This window comes from Entelurus aequoreus, linkage group LG23 (assembly GCF_033978785.1).
Source record: "Entelurus aequoreus isolate RoL-2023_Sb linkage group LG23, RoL_Eaeq_v1.1, whole genome shotgun sequence".
Classification (NCBI taxonomy): Eukaryota; Metazoa; Chordata; class Actinopteri; order Syngnathiformes; family Syngnathidae; genus Entelurus; species Entelurus aequoreus.
In genome coordinates this window covers 37,268,579-37,293,803 of record NC_084753.1, presented here as the reverse complement: position 1 = coordinate 37,293,803, position 25,225 = coordinate 37,268,579, and the positions used below count along the sequence as shown (strand labels likewise).

The 25,225-nt window shown below is 40.3% G+C and overlaps 2 protein-coding genes across 3 annotated transcripts in view; one reads left to right on the top strand and one right to left on the bottom strand.

Annotated features, from left to right (window-relative positions):
* The window catches only part of LOC133640585 (oocyte zinc finger protein XlCOF6-like), a 404,169-nt gene that overhangs the window by 187,454 nt on the left and 191,490 nt on the right, over window positions 1-25,225 (top strand). The gene's annotated exons all lie outside the window — the stretch shown is intronic.
* The window catches only part of LOC133640590 (oocyte zinc finger protein XlCOF6-like), a 30,125-nt gene that overhangs the window by 2,920 nt on the left and 1,980 nt on the right, over window positions 1-25,225 (bottom strand). The window contains exons 1-2 of one of the 2 annotated variants that reach the window (XM_062034094.1): window positions 15,464-15,864; window positions 5,961-6,140 (exon numbers count right to left, since the gene is read on the bottom strand). In XM_062034094.1, coding sequence (XP_061890078.1) covers window positions 5,961-6,140; window positions 15,464-15,548 — 265 coding nt within the window. In that variant the 5' untranslated portion in view covers window positions 15,549-15,864. Of the gene's footprint in view, window positions 1-5,960; window positions 6,141-15,463; window positions 15,865-21,734; window positions 21,906-25,225 lie in introns of those variants that run through there. The other variant, XM_062034095.1, reaches the window with a different exon arrangement.

Below are 25,225 nucleotides of genomic sequence, written 5' to 3'. Positions count from 1 at the left end.
AACACAACATAAACACAACACAACCAATACCCAGAATCCCATGCAGCCCTAACTCTTCCGGTCTAGATTATACACCCCCGCTACCACCAAACCCCCCCACACATCAATCCCCCCCCCTCCGTGCGTCGGTTGAGCGGAAGAGTTAGTGCTGCATGGGATTCTGGGTATTTGTTGTGTTGGGTTTATGTTGTGTTACAGTGCAGATGTTCTCCAGAAATGTGTTTGTCATTCTTTTTTGGTGTGGGTTCAAAGTGTGGCGCATATTTGTAACGTAACAGTGTTAAAGTTGTTTTATACGTCCACTGTCAGTGCAAGCTGTGTGGCTGCTGACCTAGTACGCCTTGTTGTCACTTACGTGAGCAAGCTGAAGCTGCATTCTACATGTGGTCGAGCAGGTACACTGTTTGGGCAGGCTGTAGAGGGCGCCAAAAGCAGTGCCATCACGCCCTGATATTCGGGAGTCTCCCGGAAACAATGAGAGGGTTGGCAAGTATGACGCTATCAAGCGCCATTCATTCAAAACTTGCGGGCCGTACTAACATCAAATTTCCATATTAAAGTGCGTGCCGGTGCGTGTGTCTGAGACCCCTGGTTAACATAGCACAAAGCAATTTAAGCTTTGTATGCGGTGTTTCTCATTTTAAATTAAAAACATTTTTTTGTGGCTCCCATTATTTTCTTTAATTTGTGAAACTTGCCAAAATGGCTCTTTGAGTGGTAAAGGTTGCCGACCCCTGCCCTAGGCCGTGGTTCCATGATCGACTTTGTAGTTGTATCATCGGATTTGCGGCCTCATGTTTTGGACACTCAGGTGAAGAGAGGGGCGGAGCTTTCTACCGATCACCACCTGATGTTGAGTTGGCTGCGATGGTGGGGGAGAATGCCAGACAGACCTGGCAGGCCCAAACGCATTGTGAGGGTCTGCTGGGAATGTGTGGAGGGAATACTTCGAAGACCTCCTTAATCCCACCAACACGTCTTCTTATGAGGAAGCAATTCCTGGGGAATCTGTAGTGGGCTCTCCTATTTCTGGGGCTGAGGTTGTTAAAAAGCTCTTCGGTGGCAAGGCCCAGGGGGTGGATGAGATCCGCCCGGAGTTCCTCAAGGCTCTGGATGCTGTGGGGCTGTCTTGGTTGACAAAACTCTGCAACATCGCATGGACATCGAGGGCGGTACTTCTGGATTGGCAGACCGGGGTGGTGGTTCCTCTCTTTAAGAAGGGGAACCGGAGGGTGTGTTCCAACTATCGTGGGATCACACTCCTCAGCTTTCCCTGTAAGGTCTATTCAGGTGTACTGGAGAGGAGGCTACGCCGTATAGTCGAACCTCGGATTCAGGAGGAACAGTGTGGTTTTCGTCCTGGTCGTGGAACTGTGACCAGCTCTACACTCTCGGCAGGGTCCTTGAGGGTGCATTGGAGTTTGCCCAACCAGTCTACATGTGCTTTGTGGACTTGCAGAAGGCATTTGACCGTGTCCCTCGGTAAGTCCTGAGGGGAGTGCTCAGAGAGTATGGGGTATCAGACTGTCTTATTGTGGCGGTCCGCTCCCTGTATGATCAGTGTCAGAGCTTGGTCCGCATTGCCGGCAGTCAGTCGGACATGTTTCCAGTGAGGGTTGGACTCCGCCATGGCTGCCCTCTGTCACCGATTCTGTTCATAACTTTTATGGACAGAATTTCTAGGCGCAGTCAAGGCGCTGAGGGGATCTGGTTTGGTGGCTGCAGGATTAGGTCTCTGCTTTTTGCAGATGATGTGGTCCTGATGGTTTCATCTGGCCAGGATCTTCAGCTATCACTTGATCGGTTCACAGCAGAGTGTGAAGTGACTGGAATGAGAATCAGCACCTCCAAGTCAGAGTCCATGGTTCTCGCCCGGAAAAGAGAGCACATTACTCCTGTTTTAGCCGCACTCCACTGGCTGCCTGTCTTTTAGAATCCATTTTAAAATCTTACTCGTTTTTAAATCCTTACGTGGTCTTGCCCCACCATACCTCTCTGAGCTGCTCCACCTCTATGCCCCCACCCGGTCCCTCAGGCCAGCTGATCAGCTGATCCTGGAGGTACCCAAACCAAAGCGCAAGCTCAGAGGAGACAGGGTCTTCTCTGTTGCGGGTCTCAAACTCTGGAACGATCTCCCTCTCATTGTGAGACAGGCCCCTTCTTTAGCTACTTTTAAGACCCTTTTTAAAACCCATTTTTATTCCCTGGCTTTTAACCCAGCATGAGACTTTAAAGGCCTACTGAAACCCACTACTACCGACCACGCAGTCTGATAGTTTATATATCAATGATGAAATCTTAACATTATAACACATGCCAATACGGCCGGGTTAACTTATAAAGTGACATTTTAAATTTGCCGCTAAACTTCCGGTTCGAAACGCCTCTGCGGATGACGTATGCGCGTGACGTAGCCCGGCGAACACGGGTATGCCTTCCACATTGAAGCCGATACGAAAAAGCTCTGTTTTCATTTCATAATTCCACAGTATTCTGGACATCTGTGTTCGTGAATCTGTTTCAATCATGTTCATTGCATTATGGAGAAGGAAGCCAAGCAAGCAAAGAAGAAAGTTGTCGGTGCGAAATGGACGTATTTTTCGAACGTAGTCAGCCACAACAGTACACAGCCGGCGCTTCTTTGTTTACATTCCCGAAAGATGCAGTCAAGATGGAAGAACTCGGATAACAGAGACTCTAACCAGGAGGGATTTTGATTTGGATACACAGACGCCTGTAGAGAACTGGGACAACACAGACTCTTACCAGGATTACTTTGATTTGGATGACAAAGACGCAGACGTGCTACTGTGAGTATGCAGCTTTGGCTTTTTTTTGCGTATGTACATAACTTTTTTAAAATATATAAGCTTTATGAACCTTGGGTTAGGTGAACGGTCTTTTGGGCTGAGTGATTGTGTGTGTTGATCATGTGTTTGAATTGTATTGGCGCGTTCTATGGAGCTAGGAGCTAGCAGAGGAGCTAGGAGCTAGCATAACACGTACCGTACCGTACGTGCGCGTCACGTACGTAACTTTTTAAAAATATATAAGCTTTATGAACCTTGGGTTAGGTGAACGGTCTTTTGGGCTGAGTGATTGTGTGTGTTGATCAGGTGTTTGAATTGTATTGGCGTGTTCTATGGAGCTAGGAGCTAGCAGAGGAGCTAGGAGCTAGCATAACAAACACGCAGGTGTTATTATGCAGGATTAATTTGTGGCATATTAAATATAAGCCTGGTTGTGTTGTGGCTAATAGAGTATATATATGTCTTGTGTTTATTTACTGTTGTAGTCATTCCCAGCTGAATATCAGGTACCGTGAGTATGCAGCCTTGGCTGCTAAACATTCGATAACTTGACCGTATGTGCGCGTCACGTACGTAACTTTTTAAAAATATATAAGCTTTATGAACCTTGGGTTAGGTAAACTGTCTTTTGGGCTGAGTGATTGTGTGTGTTGATCAGGTGTTTGAATTGTATTGGCGTGTTCTATGGAGCTAGGAGCTAGCAGAGGAGCTAGGAGCTAGCATAACAAACACGCAGGTGTTTTTATGCAGGATTAATTTGTGGCATATTAAATATAAGCCTGGTTGTGTTGTGGCTAATAGAGTATATATATGTCTTGTGTTTATTTACTATTGTAGTCATTCCCAGCTGAATATCAGGTCACCCTCGGCTCTCGCAGCATCTTCCGTATCTGAATAGCTTCAACTCCCCACTAGTCCTTCACTTGCACTTTACTCATCCACAAATCTTTCATCCTCGCTCAAATTAATGGGGAAATTGTCGCTTTCTCGGTCCGAATCTCTCTCACTTCATGCGGCCATCATTGTAAACAATAGGGAACTTTGCGTATATGTTCAACTGACTACGTCACGCTACTTCCGGTAGGTGCAAGCCTTTTTTTTATCAGATACCAAAAGTTGCAATCTTTATCGTCGTTGTTCTATACTAAATCCTTTCAGCAAAAATATGGCAATATCGCGAAATGATCAAGTATGACACATAGAATAGATCTGCTATCCCCGTTGAAATAAAAAAAATTCATTTCAGTAGGCCTTTAAACGGTTTTTAACTTTTTTAACTGTTTTTAACTTTTTAACTGCTTTTTATCTCACAAATTGTTCTTAGGGTAATTTGTATTTGCTTTTTCAATGTGTATTTTACTTCTGTTTTAAATGTTATTTTTTAGTCTGTCGTTTGCCTGTATTTCTTTGTGGTGTACAGCCCTTTGTTATTCAACTGTGGTTGTTTTTAAAGGGCTTTATAAATAAAGTTGGTATGGTGTGGTATGGTATACAGTACGTCCACTTTTAGTCATAACTGTGGTACCTGGATGAACATGTGTCTCAGACATTGTATTACAAACCCTGTTTCCATATGAGTTGGGAAATTGTGTTGGATGTAAATATAAACAGAATACAATGATTTGCAAATCCTTTTCAACCCATAGTCAATTGAATGCACTACAAAGACAACATATTTGATGTTCAAACTGATAAACTTTATTTATTTTTTGCAAATAATAATTAACTTAGAATTGCATGGCTGCAACACGTGCCAAAGTAGTTGGAAAAGGGCATGTTCACCACTGTGTTACATGGCCTTTTCTTTTAACAACACTCAGTAAACGTTTGGGAACTGAGGAGACACATTTTTTAAGCTTCTCAGGTGGAATTCTTTCCCATTCTTGCTTGATGTACAGCTTAAGTTGTTCAACAGTCTGTTGTGGTATTTTAGGCTTCATAATGTGCCACACATTTTCAATGGGAGACAGGTCTGGACTACAGGCAGGCCAGTCTAGTACCCGCACTCTTTTACTATGAAGCCACGTTGATGTAACACGTGGCTTGGCATTGTCTTGCTGAAATAAGCAGGGGCGTCCATGGTAACGTCGCTTGGATGGCAACATATGTTGCTCCAAAACCTGTATGTACCTTTCAGCATTAATGGCGCCTTCACAGATGTGTAAGTTACCCATGTCTTGGGCACTAATACACCCCCATACCATCACACATGCTGGCTTTTCAACTTTGCGCCTATAACAATCCGGATGGTTCTTTTCCTCTTTGGTCCAGAGGACAAGACGTCCACAATTTCCAAAAACAATTTGAGATGTGGACTCGTCAGACCACAGAACACTTTTCCACTTTGTATCAGTCCATCTTAGATGACCTCAGGCCCAGCGAAGCCGACGGCGTTTCTGGGTGTTGTTGATAAACGATTTTCGCCTTGCATAGGAGAGTTTTAACTTGCCCTTACAGATGTAAAGACCAACTGTAGTTACTGACTGTGGGTTTCTGAAGTGTTCCTGAGCCCATGTGGTGATATCCTTTACACACTGATGTCGCTCGTTGATGCAGTACAGCCTGAGGGATCGAAGGTCACGGAATTAGCTTCTTACGTGCAGTGATTTCTCCAGATTCTCTGAACCCTTTGATGATATTACGGACCGTAGATGGTGAAATCCCTAAATTCCTTGCAATAGCTGGTTGAGAAAGGTTTTTCTTAAACTGTTCAACAATTTGCTCACGCATTTGTTGACAAAGTGGCAACCCTCGCCCCATCCTTGTTTGTGAATGACTGAGCATTTCATGGAAGCTACTTTTATACCCAATCATGGCACCCACCTGTTCCCAATTTGCCTGTTCACCTGTGGGATGTTCCAAATAAGTGTTTGATGAGCATTCCTCAACTTTATCAGTATTTATTGCCACCTTTCCCAACTTCTTTGTCACGTGTTGCTGGCATCAAATTCTAAAGTTAATGATTATTTGCAACAAAAAAAAAGTTTATCAGTTTGAACGTCAAATATGTTGTCTTTGTAGCATATTCAACTGAATATGGGTTGAAAATGATTTGCAAATCATTGTATTCCGTTTATATTTACATCTAACACAATTTCCCAACTCATATGGAAACGGGGTTTGTAGATGATATGTGGATGTTGTGCTTACTTGGACTGTGATGAAGCTGTGAGGACTCAGGTGGTTTGTCTTCATGGTCTTCAGTCTTCACAGAGACAACAGTCAGTGGAAACTTGGTGAGATCAGCCTCCTCCTGCCCTAGAAGACACTCTCCTGCTTGAGTGATCAACTCTTCCTCCTCTTCCTCTTTGATGTGGGGGGGCTGCTGGTCTGTTGGGTAAATAAGTAGATAAGATTAAGTGGCAATAAAAGTAGTTCTTAACTAACACAGTAAACACAATGGGTGTTTTCCTTTGTGTTGTGCCAACAGTGTGTAACTAAACATCCAATAAAAACATGGGAAAGAGTTTATATTGTCCCGGCCATAAGCCATTTTAAGGATGAGCCAGCATTGATCAAAACATTCCTAAAGACCAAATTAGAACTTTATAAACCACTGGTGTAAAGTGAGTAACCATTTTTTTCTGTATACTTGTCAACCTACTAATAATAATAACAATAATAATAGATTTTATTTGTAAAAAGCACTTTACATTGAGCAAACAACCCCTAAGTGCCACAGTGCTAAAAAAAGAAAAAGAAAATAGTAATAATAATAATAATAAAAGATAATAAAAATAAATAAAATATAAAACTAGAAACAGCCCAATAGCTAGAACCAGCATGCATATCTATAAAAATCTATAAAAAGGCTTTTTTTTAAAAGAAGGGTTTTTAAGCCTTTTTTAAAAGCATCCACAGTCTCAGGTGCCCTCAGGTGGTCAGGGAGAGCGTTCCACAGACTGGGAGCAGCGGAGCAGAAAGCCCGATCTCCCATAGTTCGTAGCTTTGTCCTTGGAGGTTGGAAGAGGTTAGCCTGTTTGGAGTGGAGGTGTCGTGTGGAGGATTTGGGGGTGAGCAGTTCTTTAAGGTAGACGGGGGCATTTCCATGGAGGCACTGGTGAGTTAGTAAGGAGATTTTGAATTCAATCCTGAGTGGAACAGGAAGCCAGTGAAGGGATTTGAGAGTTAGGGTGATGTGGTCATATTTCCGCACTCTCATCAGGATCCTAGCAGCACTATTTTGTATGTACCGCAGCTTCTGAATGTTCTTGCTGGGGATCCCGACAAGAAGTGCGTTGCAGTAGTCGAGCCTGGAGGAGACAAAGGCGTGGACGAGCCTTTCGGCATCAGAGAGAGTGAGTGAGGGGCGGAGTTTCGCAATGTTCCTGAGGTGGTAGAAGGAGGTCTTGCACAGTTGTTTTATATGAGCCTCAAAGGTCAGATGAGGGTCCATTTTAACACCCAGATTAGTGACTGAGGATGAGAGGTGAATGTCGTGGCCGGAGAAGGTGATGCTGGCGATGGTGTATGATTGAGTCTGATGTGGAGTGCCGACTAGAATAGCTTCAGTTTTGGAGCTGTTTAGTTGAAGAAAATTGTGTTTCATCCACGCCTTTATCTCCTCCAGGCAGTTGGTAAGTGTGGATGATGGCAGGGCTGCAGAGGGGGTTGGGTTTGTTTTCAGGTAGAGTTGAGTGTCATCAGCATAGCAGTGGAATGATATTCCGTGCTGGCTGATGACACGGCCAAGGGGGAGCATGTAGAATGTGAAAAGGGTGGTGCCGAGGACTGATCCTTGAGGGACACCACAGGTGACAGAGAGTGTGTCCGACTTTGCCTCTCCCAGAGAGACGAACTCTGTTCTTTTGGTGAGGTAGGACGTGAACCAGTTTAGGGCAGTGTCAGAGAGTCCAATGGTGGAGTGTAGGCGGTGTAGGAGGATGCGGTGATCAACAGTGTCGAATGCTGCAGTGAGGCCAAGGAGGATGAGAAGAGATGGCATCAGCAGTCATCAGCAGGTCATTGGTGACCCTGACCAGAGCAGTCTCCGTGCCAGACTGGAACTTTTCATAAATGTTGTTGGTTTTAAGATGATCATGAAGTTGGGCAGCAACTACCTTTTCCAGCACCTTTGAGAGGAATGGAACATTGGAAATCGGTCGGTAGTTGGCCAGCACTTCTGGGTCTAGACTGGGATTTTTGAAGAGTGGTTTGATGACTGCAGTTTACAGGACAGTGGGGACCTGACCAGCCTGGAGGGAGTGGTTAATGATTTTGGTGATCAAAGGACTTATGGCAGGGGTGTGCGTTTTTACCAGGGCTGAGGGAAAGGGGTCCAGGATACAGGTGGAGGGTTTCATCTTCCTCATGATACCCTCAACCTCTCTCTGCGTGATGTCTGTGAAGCAGCAAAGAGGCTGGGTGGTCCCAGGCTGAGGGTTGACAGTTGGGACAGGGGGTCAGGGGGGGTGGAGAGAGAGGAGCGGATGTTTTCTACTTTAGTCCTGAAGAAAGAGATGAAATTGTTGCATTGCTTCTGTGTGGTGTCCGAGTGTAGGTGAGTTTGGGGTTTGAGGAGATGATTTATGGTGGAGAAAAGTTGCTTGGAGTTTCCAGGGCTATTTTTGATTATATTGGAGTAGAACCGGGACCGTGTATCACTGAGGGACTTTGAATAGGCCTTCTGGTGTTCTCGATAGGCTATTTTGTGAACAGTGAGTCCTGAGTCCATGAAACGCCGTTCAAAGACACGCCCCGCTCTCTTCATTTTCAGCAGCTCGTCTGTGTACCAGGGGGCTGAACGCATGAAGGTGACTGTTCGGATTTTGACAGGGGCATGGAGGTCTAGGAGGCTGCTCCGCGAAGTGTTGTAGAAGTCTACTGACTCAGTGACTGATGGGAAGTTGACAGAGGAGAGATGCTGAAGGTCAACGGCCAGGGTGTCCGGGTTAATGTTTTTTATATTCCTGAAACTGATTTGGCGTTTGGGATTTTCAAGGGGGGACATGAAAAGCAGCTCCATTGAAATGGCCTTGTGGTCAGACACACCCAGGTCATACACCAAGAGGTTGCTGATGGGGACAGAGTTGGTAATGACCAGGTCGAGAGTGTGGCCCCTGGTGTGTGTTGGAACATCAACATGTTGTGTCAGGTTGAGGCAATCTAAAAGATGCAGGAACTCAGCAGCAGAGTGGCAGGAGGGGGTGTTGACATGAATGTTAATATCTCCAAGTATTACAATATTGGCTGAGGTTGTGCAGAGTGTGGTGAGAAGGTCATGTATCTCTGGGATGAAAGCAGAGTTTGGTTTGGGAGGTCGGTAGATCAGGAGTATTGTCATGGAGAAAGGGGGTTTGCATTTAAATGCAAGACATTCAAATGAGGAGTGCACAGGTAGGGGCAGGGGGGACAAATCAAATTTCCTTCGGTGTTACTACACGCCTTACCTCTAACTTTAACCTTGTAATGGTATAGTCCTAACCATTAGTTAAATAGCATGAAAAAAAAATCTCAAAAATGCTTAAAAACATTTATAACTTCTTTTTGTAATAAAATCAAACCGGTTTCTCCTCTTTTAAGAGGTTTTGATGGCTGGGCCAAAATGAACTCTTACCAAAACATGTTTTACTATGTGGTGTTTTTATGGAGTATCTCCATCAACAATTCCTCTTTAGAGCACAGCTCCCATTCACTTGGAGACCATCTACGACACGCTGAAGGAAAGTCAGTCACCTTTATGTTCTTTTCATAAATCAAGTGTTGACTACTTTACTTATTGAAAGATGATTGACAATACATGTTTACTTTCACTTATTGATGCATGTGGGTCAGAATCAGGAAGTGAAATTAGCCATGAAACTATAAATTATATTGACTACAATGTAGTCAATATAAGTCACGGTGACCGTGTGAGTTTTGTATACACATGTTGATACACATTTTTACAAACGGAGCGGAATATCATTTTTTCACAGTCATCCTCCAGATCAGTCATGAGAGAAGGTCGCACCCCCACCGCCACCTACTCATGCTCATCAACAAAGAAAGGGATATTTCTTTACTTTCTCCTACACATTGTTACAAACATCAACCTCTCGTAAATATTGTGTCTGAAACTGCATTGTTTTTATGAAAAACATCAAACAAAGCTGTGCATCAGGGTTTCTCCTTCATGTAACTGAATGTGGCGCACCGCCACGGCAAAATCATAGCCGCCACAGCTTGAAAAAAACATATTTTTTTACGTGAATACAAATTTAAGAAATAATATGTATTGTAGCCTCCAGAAGAAGTCACACAAACACTGACACTATTTTTAACTTTTATTGCCAATCTTACGCTAACAAACAGCACAATTTGAACAGGTTTTACCTCCAATGCAAACACTTTTCTCTCCATGCTTCCCCAGACAAAATTACAAGTCAAATCAAAACCACACATACATAAAACATTACCACCGGCAGGTAGTTATAGTATGAATATATGCAGCCTGCTATGTTTGCCTTGTTGACTAATATTGCACCATAAAGTCAGCCTTCGCAAAAAGACTTGGATCACCGAAAACAGCGGTGCCGAAACAAGACACATGCCATTCTCTGGAGCAGGGGTCACCAACCTTTTTGAAACCAAGGGCTACTTCTTGGGTACTGATTAATGCGAAGGGCTACCAGTTAGATACACACTTAAATAAATTGCCAGAAGTAGCCAATTTGCTCAATTTACCTTTAACTCTGTTATTATTAATAATTAATGATATATATCTTTGTGGAAACACTGATCATCTTAATGATTTCTCACAATAAATATATATAGAAACAGATAAATATCAATATGCAACACTTTATTTTTATATTTTCTCTAAGTGCACATTTTTCAAATTGAACATTTTCAAATGATCACTTCTAAGACAGTCTTGTGAAATCACAATATCCCATTTTAACTAGCTAGCCACTAACATTTTTTAACAAATCATGAATTACTTTGCACCATGTTTGTACAAATAATAACTCATGTAAAATACAAAAGTAAACTCTCAAATTTTTAAATCATGTCACACTTTGAACTGGACACCAAATCTGTTATCTGTTTCTTTGTCAGTTAGTGGGAAGCCTGGCATTGCATGCTGTTAACTAGTGTGTTGTACTCTGGTGTGTAACTTGACACTGCAACTCTGAGTGAGTCTTGCAGATGTGCATCAGTGAGGCGTGTTCTGTGTTTGTTCTTGATGAAGTTCATGTCAGAAAAGGCTGATTCACAAAGATAAGATTTTTCCTCATTGTTTGCGGAACCTTCTTAATCTTTTGGACATATTTTCACAGCAATCTGGCCTTAAGCTTAATTATGATAAATGTAAAATGTTAAGGATCGGAAATCTAAAGGGAACGTCCTTTCGAATGGAATGCAAAGTGCCTGTTTTGTGGACAGATGGACCAGTTGACATACTTGGTGTTGTTGTCCCAGAAAATCTGGAAGATCTAGGCTCAGTAAATTATGATAATCGACTAAGAAAGCTGGACAAAATTATGCAATTATGGAAAGGGAAATCCCTAACCTTGTATGGTAAAATGTCTATTGCCAACTCGTTAATTATTCCTCAATTTATTTATTTGTTTTTGTCATTACCAGCTCCATCACAAAACTTTTTTAAGATTTATGAGCGGAGGGTCTTCGATTTTGTCTGGAACGGCAAACCAGAAAAGATTAAAAGAAAGGTTTTGTACAAAGAGTATGAATACGGGGGCCTGAAACTTCTCAACCTTGAAGCTATGTGTCTGTCTTTAAAAGCATCAATTGTTCCAAAGATGTATTTAAACATTGAGTGGTACACAAATGTCCTGTTGGACAAAAAACATGTACTGTATCAAAAGAAATTGTATCCTTTTTTACAAGTGATCCCCTCCCAGAGAGTCTGCTGGGAAACATGGCGGGGTTCATAAAGGAAACAATCCACTCATAGTGGTGTTTTCAATTTTATGTGCCAGAAAAAAGAGACGATATTTTGCAGCAGTTAATATGGATGAACTCTAATATTGTAATAGATGGAAAGCCTTTCTTTTGGAAAAATATGTTTGAAAGAGGAATCATTTTTGTCAATGATATTATCAATGAGAATGGTAAAATTATGAAGTATGATGAATTCAGAGCTATGTATGGTGATGCTTGCTCAAGCTTTTCATTTTATCAACTAACTGGAGTAATTGGGAAAAGATGGAAACAAATAATTAATTATGGAACTACTAAATTATTAGTTTGTAAACCTCTAATAAGAAATTCTAGTTGGCAAAAAGGAACTAAAATAAATAGAAAAATATATAATTTTTATTTAATAAAGAAATCTTTGAAGGCTGCCTCATACAACATAAATGGAAAATGGGAGGACTTTTTTGACTGCCCGTTGCCATGGGATGCCATATTCAAACTAATCTATAAAACCACTATCGATGTGCAAAATCGTTATTTTCAAATTAAAATTATTTATAACTTCTTACCCACAGGGAAAATGTTAAAATTATGGAATATGACAGAGTCAGATGATTGACGATTTTGTTGTCAGGAGCCTGAATCCACCCTGCATTTGTTTTGGTATTGTCATATTGTGTCTTTGTTTTGGGTGGAAGTTGAAAAAATGTGTTTAAGGATTGGTTTGTTTATGAAGCTTAATGTGGTTTCTGTTATTTTAGGAGAGTTCATTGACAATCATGATTTAGTCAATTTAATTATAGTACTCAGTAAAATGTTTATTTTTAAGGCCTAAAACAGATATTCACTTAGTATTACTTTCTTTAAAACATTTATTCAGTATTTTCTAACTTTAGAAAGTTACATGGTTGAAAACGATAATGATGCCAAAAAACATTAAAAAAAAGATGAGAAGTCCTCAAAGGCTTATTTTGAAAGTATAATTATGTTTATAGATTATATGATATCTGTTGTTGTGTTCCCTAATTTGAGTGACCTGGACATAATCTGGACTGTACATAAATGCTTATTTTGAAAATGTAATTTTGTTTATAAATTATATGCAATCTGTTGTGTAATTTTTTTCTGTGTACATGGATGAAGGTGTGTGTTGCTGAGTCCGACTTGGACATTATCTGGACTGGGCCTGGTTTAAAAAACCCTTTAAACAAATCTAATTTCATTGACAACCTGGTCTGTTAAAGATAAGGCCCTTTTTTAAAAAATAAAATAAAATAAATAAATAAAAAACATTTTCTTGGATAAAAAAGAAAGTAAAACAATATAAAAATAATTACATAAAAAATAGTAATTAATGAAAATGTTAGTGGACCAGCAGCCTATACAATCATGTGTGCTTCAGGGACTGTGTCCCTTGCAGATGTGTTGTCTATGTTGTGGGAACCAGAATATTGGTAGCAGAAAGAAATAACCCCTTTTGTGTGAGTGGGTATGGATGAGTGTGCATGGGGGAGGTTGTTTGGGTTGATGCACGGATTGAAAGTGTATCTTGTGTTTTTTCTATGTAGATTTAATTTAAATTTTTTTTTTTTTTTTTTTAGAACAGGCCCGCGGGCGACTCATCTGGTCCTTACGGGCGACCTGGTGCCCGCGGGCACCGCGTTGGTGACCCCTGCTCTGGAGCGTTGTCAGCATGTCTGTGATGTGGACGTAACTTTAATGTATCCCAGATATCCCTGCGGACAGAGATCTACAAAATATGCAAATATTAGGAGGACAGTGGCGACTTTTAAGAAGCGAAGGTCCAACTAGAGCAGTTGTTTCACACAACTCTTATGCTTAAAGGCCGTTGCTATAGTTATTATCTATTGTTCTCAAGTTGTACTTTTCTATCTGTGCAAAGGCAGTTATCTTCCACTGCAAGTGGAAGATTACAAGATGCAAGGACAGACTTCAAGTACCTCAACGAAGATAAGACGACAGCACGCAGACAAAGCAAAGACAAGGCGAAATCCCAAGGCCCCCAGCACATTCCGTTCTGAATAATCACGTATTGTGCGTGTGACCACTCCCTTTAGAGGCAGCCTCAGTGATGTTAACTAGGGAACTCCTGAATAAATAGAGGGTAGGGGGTAGCGGGGTGTATATGGTAGCGTCCCGGAAGAGTTAGTGCTACAAGGGGGTTCTGGGTATTTGTTCTGTTGTGTTTATGTTGTGTTACGGTGCGGATGTTCTCCCAAAATCCATCCATTCATCCATTTTCTACCGCTTGTCCCTTTCGAGGTCGCGGGGGATGCTGGAGCCTATCTCAGCTGCACTCGGGCAGAAGGCGGGGTACATCCTGGACAAGTCGCCACCTCATCACAGGGCCAACACAGATAGACAGATAACATTCACACTAATTTGAGCGAGGATGAAAGATTCGTGGATGAGGAAAGTGAGAGTGAAGGACTACAGTGCAGTGCAGGACGTATCTTTTTTCGCTCTGACCGTAACTTAGGTACAAGGGTTTATTGGATTCCACACTTTCTCCTTTTTCTATTGTGGATCACGGATTTGTATTTTAAACCACCTCGGATACTATACCCTCTTGAAAATGAGAGTCGAGAACGCGAAATGGACATTCACAGTGACTTTTATCTCCACGACAATACATCGGCGAAACACTTTAGCTACGGAGCTAACGTGATAGCATCGGGCTCAAATGCAGATAGAAACAAAATAAATAAATCCCTGACTGGAAGGATGGACAGAAAATCAACAATACTATTAAACCATGAACATGTAAATACACGGTTAATGCTTTCCAGCTTGGCGAAGCTTAAAAATGCTGTTGCTAATGACGTCGTTGAAGCTAACTTAGCAACGGGACCTCACAGAGCTATGATAAAAACATTAGCGCGCCAGCCAGCCCTCATCTGCTCATCAACACCCGTGCTCACCTGCGTTCCAGCGATCGACGAAAGGACGAAGGACTTCACCCGATCATCCGTGCGGTCGGAGGCTAGCGTCGGCTAGCGCGTCTGCTATCCAAGTCAAAGTCCTCCTGGTTGTGTTGCTGCAGCCAGCCGCTAATACACCGATCCCACCTACAACTTTCTTCTTTGCAGTCTTCATTGTTCATTAAACAAATTGCAAAAGATTCACCAACAGAGATGTCCAGAATACTGTGGAATTTTGAGATGAAAACAGAGCTGTTTTGTATTGGATTCAATGGTGTATCAATACTTCCGTTTAACTGGTGACGTCACGCGCATACGTCATCATACATAGACGTTTTCAACCGGAAGTTTAGCGGGAAATTTAAAATTGCACTTTATAAGTTAACCCGGCCTTATTGGCATGTGTTGCAATGTTAAGATTTCTTCATTGATATATAAACTATCAGACTGTGTGGTCGGTAGTAGTGGCTTTCAGTAGGCCTTTAAAAAGAGTTACAAAAAGAGACAACTGGAATTATATCAAACTGATTTTTGATTTTGATTGGACGTGTCATTGTGAAAATGCTTAAACGAAAATTAAAAAGTATGTTGGAGTTCGGGTGTTGGTGGAGGGAACAGTTATAAAGTCATCTAAAATAATTTGTGTTAAAAAGGGGGCAGATGAATATAAGAATAGTATTCTTCCATCTGCTCCTTTCTGATCATGGAAATGTATAAGAAACAACAAACAATGAAAGTGCGTATGTATGCATTTTCATGAAAGGAATACAAAGAAATGATGATGAAGTTCATATGTAAGTAAAGGCAGGTGGCCAAATACTTTTGGCAATATAGTGTAAGTAAACAAACCTGTTCTTTGTGACAAAACTTCATATTCTTCGAAAACAGCGTCCAGTAGTTCCTCCTCGTACTCTGCTATCGTTCTTTCGCACATTTTCACACAATCACAACACTTTACACTCACACTTGATCTCTGCTTAGCGATGTGTTTTGATCACTTCCGCCTCTCTTTGTTAGCAGCTAACACGCTAAGCTAACTAGCACGCTAAGCTAAGCTAACACGAGGAGTGTCAAAGTGCGCTCAGACTAATTTATCCGACACAAACAAATATTAACGAAGTTTGCACTATTAAACAGCATATATGTGTACATGTACGTACGGATTAAGAACAAAGTACTATCATAACCACAATAAGTCTTCTCCGTCGAACGCCATCTTGCCGTTTCCTGGTCTTTTCCGTTCACGCGCAGTGCTGTCAAATCTCGCGAGAAAACCAGGCAACTTTATTTATCATTGTTGTTGTTACTCTTGGGTTCATACCGCCACCCACTGTACTTTACTATGTGGTGTCGGCCATAGGACAGCATTTGGGAAATCCCGTGACGAGTGCTTTTGTGACTTTTACTTTATAAGTAAGTTATAGAGGTATTTTATTTGATAAAGATGTTATTGTTAATAGACCAAAACTCATTAAAAAATGATAAAGGCTTTACCTTGAAATATTCTAAATACAGCAGATCATCTTTTTCAGACAGCTGACTGGAGAACTCTGTGGGCTTTTGGTGGGTGACCACAATATAACACACGTCAAACTTTCCAACTCTAACATTTGACAATTCTTTGCTAAAGTCTTTTTTTTCCTTTTAGATCAAATTCTAACTCGATTCCTATTTTCTCTGGAACAAAATCAAAAATAATTATACAAATTGCCTAAAACTTCCATTTGTCCAAAGGCAAACAAAGTTCATTTGAAAAACAGGAATGTACTCTTTAAACATGTTTTTAAGACTTGTTGCGATTGAAGACGACACTTTCTGTGATGGGGACATAGAATCAACCATACATTTATTTGATGAATGCATATAAAGTCAAGTTCTGTGGGATGATGTACGTTATTGGCATTTCCCTAACATTCGAAAAACGTGCCCATGTTTTCTGAAATGTATATTTTGGGGATTATAAGAAAGTGAAAACAATATGAGAATGTTTTAAACACAATAATTGTCACTGGTAGTTTTTTATTTATTCACAAATGAAGATTCTCAAAAACAAATCCATCAATCATAACCTTCCAGAAATAATTCTTCCATCTTCTTTCAGCGACTGTATATATTTTTCAGATGTGAACCAGTAAATATGAACGAAGAGGGATTTATGTGTACTCAAAAGCAAACGTATGAACACATGTAAAACAAATATGTATATCATATAGAGGAGTTAATCTATGGAATCATTTACGATTAGAAATAAAAAAATATGTAACAATTCCATATCTTAAAAAAAAACTACGTAAAAACACTATTATGAATGAGTATAAAGATGAATTAGGAATATCAATAATAATAATAATAATAATGGATTAGATTTATATAGCGCTTTTCTAGACACTCAAAGCGCTTCACAGAGAAGTGAGAACCCATCATTCATTTTTACAACTCATTCATTCATCATTCATTCTCCGGTGTGAGCGGCACCGGGGGCAAGGGTGAAGTGTCCTGCCCAAGGACACAACGGCAGCGATTTTTTGGATGGTTAGAGGCGGGGAGCGAACCTGCAACCCTCAGGTTTCTGGCAAGGCCGCTCTACCCACTACGCCAAGCCAAATGTTAGAATCATATTAACAAGATTGTGTTAAACACACAACAATGATGTCACACGTTATATCAATCAATAAAGCGTTATTGCAGACTCTAATGTCCAAGTCGACATACAATCACATACAGTACATAAAATAAAGAAAATACAGTACAAAAGGCATTATCACATAATACTAAAAAACAGTGTTTGTGCATATTCAGTACAAGACATCTAATAAATGAATAAAAGCAGCAATAAAAAAAATAAAAAATAAAAAATAAAATATATATATATATATATATAAATATATATATATATATATATATATATATATATATATATATATATATATATATATATATATATATATATATATATATATATATATTTTTTTTTTTTTTTAAATGCGTCTACACATTCTATAAAAGGCACAGATACCAGTGTTTCCATATACAGGATTGGTACCTAACAGAATTACACCTAGGATTGGTTATCTGTATAATAAGATCATTCTTGGACCCCTGCAGTCTACATATACATTTAAACATCAGTTTAAGTGGGCTTTCTGAGCAGGATTCTGGGACAGTCATTATATGTTACATGTGCTGATGTTGTTAGAAAGTCAAAGTTAACAAAGTTTTGACAGTATATTTCAAATCCTGCAACTTCATTTGCTGCTGCTGTTCTCACCAGCACACTTGTGTTTCTTACACTGATTCCCGTAAGAGAATCTTTCATTACACACACTGCAACTAAACACTTTCTCTCCAGTGTGTGTTCTCATGTGGACTTTTAATTTATATTTATGTGTATAAACTTTACCACATTCTGAGCAGGAAACTGTTCTCTCTCCAGTGTGTAGTTGCATGTGTTCATCCAAATATGGTTTCCGGGCAAAATGTCTACCACATACTGAACAGGAAAAAGGTTTTTCTCCAGTGTGTGTTGTCATGTGTGGTTTTAATTGGTTTTTTTGTGTAAAGGTTTTACCACAGATTGAACAGGTACTGACTTTTTCTCCAGTGTGTATTCTCATGTGTCCTTTCAAAGAGTTACGTTGTGCAAAACCTTTCCCACATTCTGAGCAGGAAAAAGGTTTTTCTCCAGTGTGTTTTCGCACGTGTGTTATTAGAGCATAACGGTATCTAAAGGTTTGGTCACAGTGAGAACATTTAAAGCGTGTGTTGTCAGTGTGACATGTCTTATCTTTTTTAAGTTTATCTCCAGTGTGTATTCTCATGTGTCCTTTCAAAGAGATATGTTGTGCAAAACCTTTACCACATTCTGAGCAGGAAAAAGGTTTTTCTACAGTGTGTATTCTCATGTGCACTTTCAAAGAGCTATGTTGTGCAAAACCTTTACCACATTTTGAGCAGGAAAAAGGTTTTTCTCCAGTGTGTTTTCGCACATGTGTTATTAGACGACAATGGTATTTAAAGGTTTTGTCACAGAGAGAACATGTGAAGTGTGTGTTGTCAGTGTGACATGTCTTATCATCTTTAGAGTCTTCATCATCAGTGTCAGGAGAGTGTGACGTTGTGTCCTCACTATCTGATAGTGGAGCTAAGAGCTTGTCTGCTTGTGATCCTCCACAGTGGTCTCCATCAGCTTCTGTTGTCATGTGTTGAGTTGAGCTGCTGCTTGGAGGCTCCGCCTCTCTCTTCTCCTCACTCTCACCTTTGACCTCATCACCTTCACTCTTCACAGGGACACCAGTCACTGGCATCTTGGTGACATCAACCTCCTCCAGTCCTTTAAGATCGTCGCTGTGTTCCTCTTTTTCCTTGTTATTGTGGTGGGGCTGTGACTCCTCCTCTTCATCTTTGATGTGGGGCGGCTTTGGGTCCTCCTCCTCTTTAATATAGGAGGGCTGCGGCTCCTCCTGCTCTATCCTGGAGGTCCACTCCTGCTGCTCAGGGAGAATATGCTCTTCACAGACATCTGCAGGACACAAGAAGACAAACACATGCTTTAGAAAAGTCGAACTTTGCTCAGTCACATGAGATATTGTCCTGCACCGGTGTATGTTCTGATGATGTCCAAGAGGGTCTCATCAGTCACCATGTTGACATTCAAGATGTTATAATCACACTGTACATACGTGAATTACATAAGCAACATAACAAGTTATAAAATTAAAATAAACACAGCAGTAAAACCTTGCATACAAACAAGACAAGACAGAAAAAAATTATTTTGAAAAATTCAGTTTTTATCAAGTATCAAGTGGCCTTGTGGTTAGTGTCCGCCCTGAGACTGGATGGTTGTGAGTTCAAACCCCGGCCCAGTCATACCAAGGACTATAAAAATAGGAACCATTGCCTCCCTCCACTCAGCATCAAGGGTTGGAATTGGGGGTCAAATCACCAAATGCTTCCCGAGCGTGGCCATCGCTGCTGCTCACTGCTCCCCTCACCTCCCAGGGGGTGAACATGGGGATGGGTCAAATGCAGAGAATACTTTCACCACACCATAACATAACACATAACAGATGTCCATAAGAAACACCATGTTCAAACATAATGGTGTCCTTATGTGCACTTGGCACCAGGACACCCTAGGCCGTGGTTCCATGATCGACTTTGTAGTTGTGTCATCGGATTTGCGGCCTCATGTTTTGGACACTCAGGTGAAGAGAGGGGCGGAGCTTTCTACCGATCACCACCTGGTGTTGAGTTGGCTGCGATGGTGGGGGAGGATTCCAGACAGACCTGGCAGGCCCAAACGCATTGTGAGGGTCTGCTGGGAACATCTAGCAGAGTCTCCTGTCAGAGAGAGTTTCCATTCGGGTTTGGTGGTAGCGGGGTGTATTTTGTAGCGTCCCGGAAGAGTTAGTGCTACAAAGGGTTCTGGGTAATTGTTCTGTTGTGTTACGGTGCGGATGTTCTCCCGAAATGTGTTTGTCATTCTTGTTTGGTGTGGATTCACAGTGTGCCGTATATTTCTAACAGTTTTAAAGTTGTTTATACGGACACCCTCAGTGTAACCTGTATCGCTGTTGATCAAGGATGCGTTGCATCCACGTGTGTGTGCGTACAGAAGCCGCACATATCTTGTGACTGTGCCGGCACGTTTTAGAATGGATGAAAAGCGGAAGTGACGACAGCTCGTAGAGGACGTTAAAGGCAGTGCCTTTAAGGCACGCCCCCAAGACTGTGGTCCAGGTGGACTACGAGATATAATGACTGATGAACACCTTCGTTGGATAATGAAGGTTGCCTCAGCTCAAAGCCTGAGCCCCGACATTAATGAACTAGCATCCAAGAAAAGATGCCAGGTATCTGGCTTGGGCACATCAGATTAGATCAGTGTGTTGCAAACTGAGCACTTTAAAGTCCTGAATGGTTGGTTTATTCATTGTTGTTTTATTTTCAAATGTATTAGCCTGTGGAAAAAGTTAATGTTGATATTTACCTCAGAAGGCTGCAAATAGAAAAGAGGCATTCAATTTTTATTTCTATTGTATTTGATATGCCATTGATATTTTTTAATTATTATTATTATTATTTGAAACTCGATTTTGCATGTCACTATAAAGTTATATAAGCCTTGCTTGTTCAATATTCAATGCAAAACTTGTTTGGGTTCCTATTAAAAGGTTAATTTGTTCAGCCTTCAGTTTTACATTTTGTCCCACTCTGTATTTGAGTTTGACACCCCTGCTCTAGATCAACATTAGGTCTATCTGTCAAAAAAACGTTTTAAACATTTAAGAAGTATGCCTTTTTTGTCAAAGAAAACCCAGGTTTTTTATGGGGAAAAAAACCACCAAATATACAATATTTTCTCCTAATTAAATTTTAAAGTGGAATATTTGAGATTATAAAATAATTTGAGCCTTAAAAAGGTCAGTAACTCATAACAACATTGACATTTTTTGAGCCATGACACACAAAAAATCCCACTAAAATTATTGGGAATCCAAAAGTGTCCTACTCATTAAAGTGTTAAAAAATAAATTATAATTTTTTTTTACTGTTTACTTTTAGCACAATAATCTCGAGATCAGCTTCAGATCTGTCCGTCAGTTCTATGTTTTATTGTTGTTTATGTTTTTTGTTTGTTCGTTTTAGGCCTTTCTTTTTAAAAAAACAGCTCAGTTTTTTATATGGCAAACACAAAATACGCAACATTTTCCCCAAAGAATATCTCAAAGTGGAATATTTAATGTGACGTAATTGGAGCCTTGAATAGGTCAATAATTCACAATGACGTTGATTTTGATTATTATTATTTTTTTAAAGAAAGAAACAGCCTGCATGGCAGCTTTGTGTTATTAGAGTAAACATTGCAACATTTTCTTGTTACATTTCACCTGTTTGCTCTTTTATACCACGTTTGTTTTTGTTTTTTTATCGTATTTTTAGAATGTTTCGTGGGGCCGTTAAAAAATGACCTGCGGGCCGCAAATGGCCCCCGGGCCGCACACGCACTTTGGATACCACTGGTATACAGTATATCCACTTTTAGTCATAACTGTGGTACCTGGATGAACATGTGTCACAAACATTGTATTAGATGATATGTGGATGTTGTGCTTACTTGGACTGTGATGACGCTGTGAGGACTCAGGTGGTTTGTCTTCATGCTCTTCAGTCTTCACAGAGACAACAGTCAGTGGAAACTTGGTGAGATCAGCCTCCTCCTGCCCTAGAAGACACTCTTCCTCCTGAGTGATCCACACTTCCTCCTTAATGTGGGGGGGCTGCTGGTCTGTTGGGTAAATAAGTAGATAAGATTAAGTGGCAATAAAAGTAGTTCTTAACTAACACAGTAAACACAATGGGTGTTTTCCTTTGTGTCGTGTCAACAGTGTGTAACTAAACATCCAAAAAAATCATGGGAAAGAGTTTATTTTGTCCCGGCCATAAGCCATTTTAAGGACGAGCCAGCATTGATCAAAACATTCCTAAAGACCAAATTAGAACTTTATAAACCACTGGTGTAAAGTGAGTAACCATTTTTTTCTGTATACTTGTCAACCTACTACACGCCTTACCTCTAACTTTGACCTTGTAATGGTATAGTCCTAACCATTAGTTAAATAGCATGAAAAAAAAAATCTCAAAAATGCTTAAAACCATTCATAACTTCTTTTTGTAATAAAATCAAACCGGTTTCTCCTCTTTTAAGAGGTTTTGTTGGCTGGGCCAAAATGAACTCTTACCAAAACATGTTTTACTATGTGGTGTTTTTATGGAGTATCTCCATCAACAATTCCTCTTTAGAGCACAGCTCCCATTCACTTGGAGACCATCTACGACACGCTGAAGGAAAGTCAGTCACTTTTATGTTCTTTTCATAAATCAAGTGTTGACTACTTTACTTATTGAAAGATGATTGACAATACATGTTTACTTTCACTTGTTGATGCATGTGGGTCAGAATCAGGAAGTGAAATTAGCCATGAAACTATAAATTATATTGACTACAATGTAGTCAATATAAGTCATGGTGACCGTGTGAGTTTTGTGTAAACATGTTGATACACATTTTTACAAACGGAGCGGAATATAATTTTTTCAGTCATCCTCCAGATCAGTCATGAGAGAAGGTCGCACCCCCACCGCCACCTACTCATGCTCATCAACAAAGAAAGGGATCTTTCTTTACTTTCTCCTACACATTGTTACAAACATCAACCTCTCGTAAATATTGTGTGCCTGAAACTGTCTTGTTTTTATGAAAAATATCAAACAAAGCTGTGCATCAGGGTTTCTCCTTAATGCAACTGAATGTGGCGCACCGCCACGGCAAAATCATAGTTAGCTTGAAAAAAACATATTTTTTTATGTGAAAACAAATTTAAGAAATAATATGTATTGTAGCCTCCAGAAGAAGTCACACAAACACTGACACTATTTTTAACTTTTATTGTCAATCTTAAGCTAACAAACAGCAGAATTTGAACAGGTTTTACCTCCAATTCAAACACTTTTCTCTCCATGCTTCCCCAGACAAAATTACAAGTCAAATCAAAACCACACGTACATAAAACATTACCACCGGCAGGTCGTTATAGTATGAATATATGCAGCCTGTTATGTTTGCCTTGTTGACTAGTATTGCACCAAAAAGTCAGCCTTCGCAAAAAGACTTGGATCACCGAAAACAGCGCTGCCGAAACAAGACACATGCCATTCTCTGGAGCGTTGTCAGCATGTCTGTGATGTGAACGTAACTTTAATGTATCCCAGTTATCCCTGCGGACAGAGATCTACAAAATATGCAAATATTAGGAGGACAGTGGCGACTTTTAAGAAGCGAAAGTCCAACTAGAGCAGTTGTTAGAATAATCATGTATAAGTTATCACACAACTCTTATGCTTAAAGGCCGTTGCTATAGTTATTATCTATTGAGCTCAAGTTGTACTTTTCTATCTGTGCAAAGGCACACAACTTGTTATCTTCCACTACAAGTGGAAGATAACAAGATGCAAGGACAGACTTCAAGTACCTCAACAAGACAAGACGACAGCACGCAGACAAAGCAGAGACAAGGCGAAATCCCAAGGCCCCCAGCACATTCCGTTCTGAATAATCACGTATTGTGCGTGCTGAGCTGCTCGCATGATATGTGTGACCACTCCCTTTAGAGGCAGCCTTAGTGAGGTTAACTAGAGAACTCCTGAATAAATGGAGGGTAGGGGGTAGCGGGGTGTATATGGTAGCGTCCCGGAAGAGTTAGTGCTGCAAGGGGGTTCTGGGTATTTGTTCTGTTGTGTTTATGTTGTGTTACGGTGCGGATGTTCTCCCAAAATCCATCCATTTTCTACCGCTTGTCCCTTTCGGGGTCGCTGGAGCCTATCTCAGCTGCATTCGGGCGGAAGGCGGGGTACACCCTGGACAAGTCAATTTTTATCTGATACTCTTGGCATTGCTTGTGGTGTCCCCCAAGGGTCCGTGTTGGGGCCAAAACTGTTTAATGTATTTATTAATTATATGTTTAATACATCCAAAATACTGAAATTTATACTATTTGCCGACGACACAAATATATTCTACAGTAGTGATGACTATAATGAGCTCATAAATACAGTAAACACAGAACTAAACATAGTAAAAAAATGGATGGACACAAAAAAATTATCTTTGAATACAAATAAAACTAAGATAGAGATTTTTGGAAATCGCAACATAACGTCTGAACAGAAAATAAGTATTGATGGTACCCAAATTGAAATCGTAAATGAGAATACATTTTTGGGAGTAATAATTGATAGTAAACTATCATGGAAACCTCATGTCAGACACATTAATACAAAAATCTCCAAAAGCCTCTCAATTATAAACAAAGCAAAACCATACCTCAATGAAAATGCACTTCGTACTCTATACTGCACCTTGGTACTCCCATACTGTGTTGAAGTATGGGGGAATACTTACCACAACACAATTCATCCTCTGATCATATTACAGAAAAGAGCAGTGCAGATCATTCACAACGTTGGTTATTTAGAACATACTCATAATCTGTTAATGCAATCAAAGTTGCTCAAATTTGATGACCTTGTTAAATATAATACATTAATAATCTTATATAAAGCTTTTAACAAATTATTGCCACCTAATCTACAATGTTTTTTTATAAGACGAGTGCAGGCTCATAACTTGAGAGGCTTTGGATATTTCTTACTGCCGAGAGCTCAAACCACTCGTAAACGTTTTTGTGTGTCTGTATGCAGAGTAAAACTATGGAACGAACTGGACTTACAACACAAGCAATGCCAAACTATTAATCGATTTAAACTATTATACAAACATGGGGTCTGGTTCAAATATAGAGATGAGGGTCTTTAATTTGACCTGCTGCTATACTCTGTCTCAAAGTGTTAACATGTGCTCAATGTTTCCTTACCATTATTGTTATGTTGTTTATAACCATTGTTGGTATATTCATTATTCCTACATTGTTGATACAAATGATTGTTACAGTGTAATCATTATTGTTACCTGTGGTAATGCCACTACGATACAACATCTGTATTATAATCCTTGAACAAAGTAAGAGTGAATCTCATGTGAATAATCAC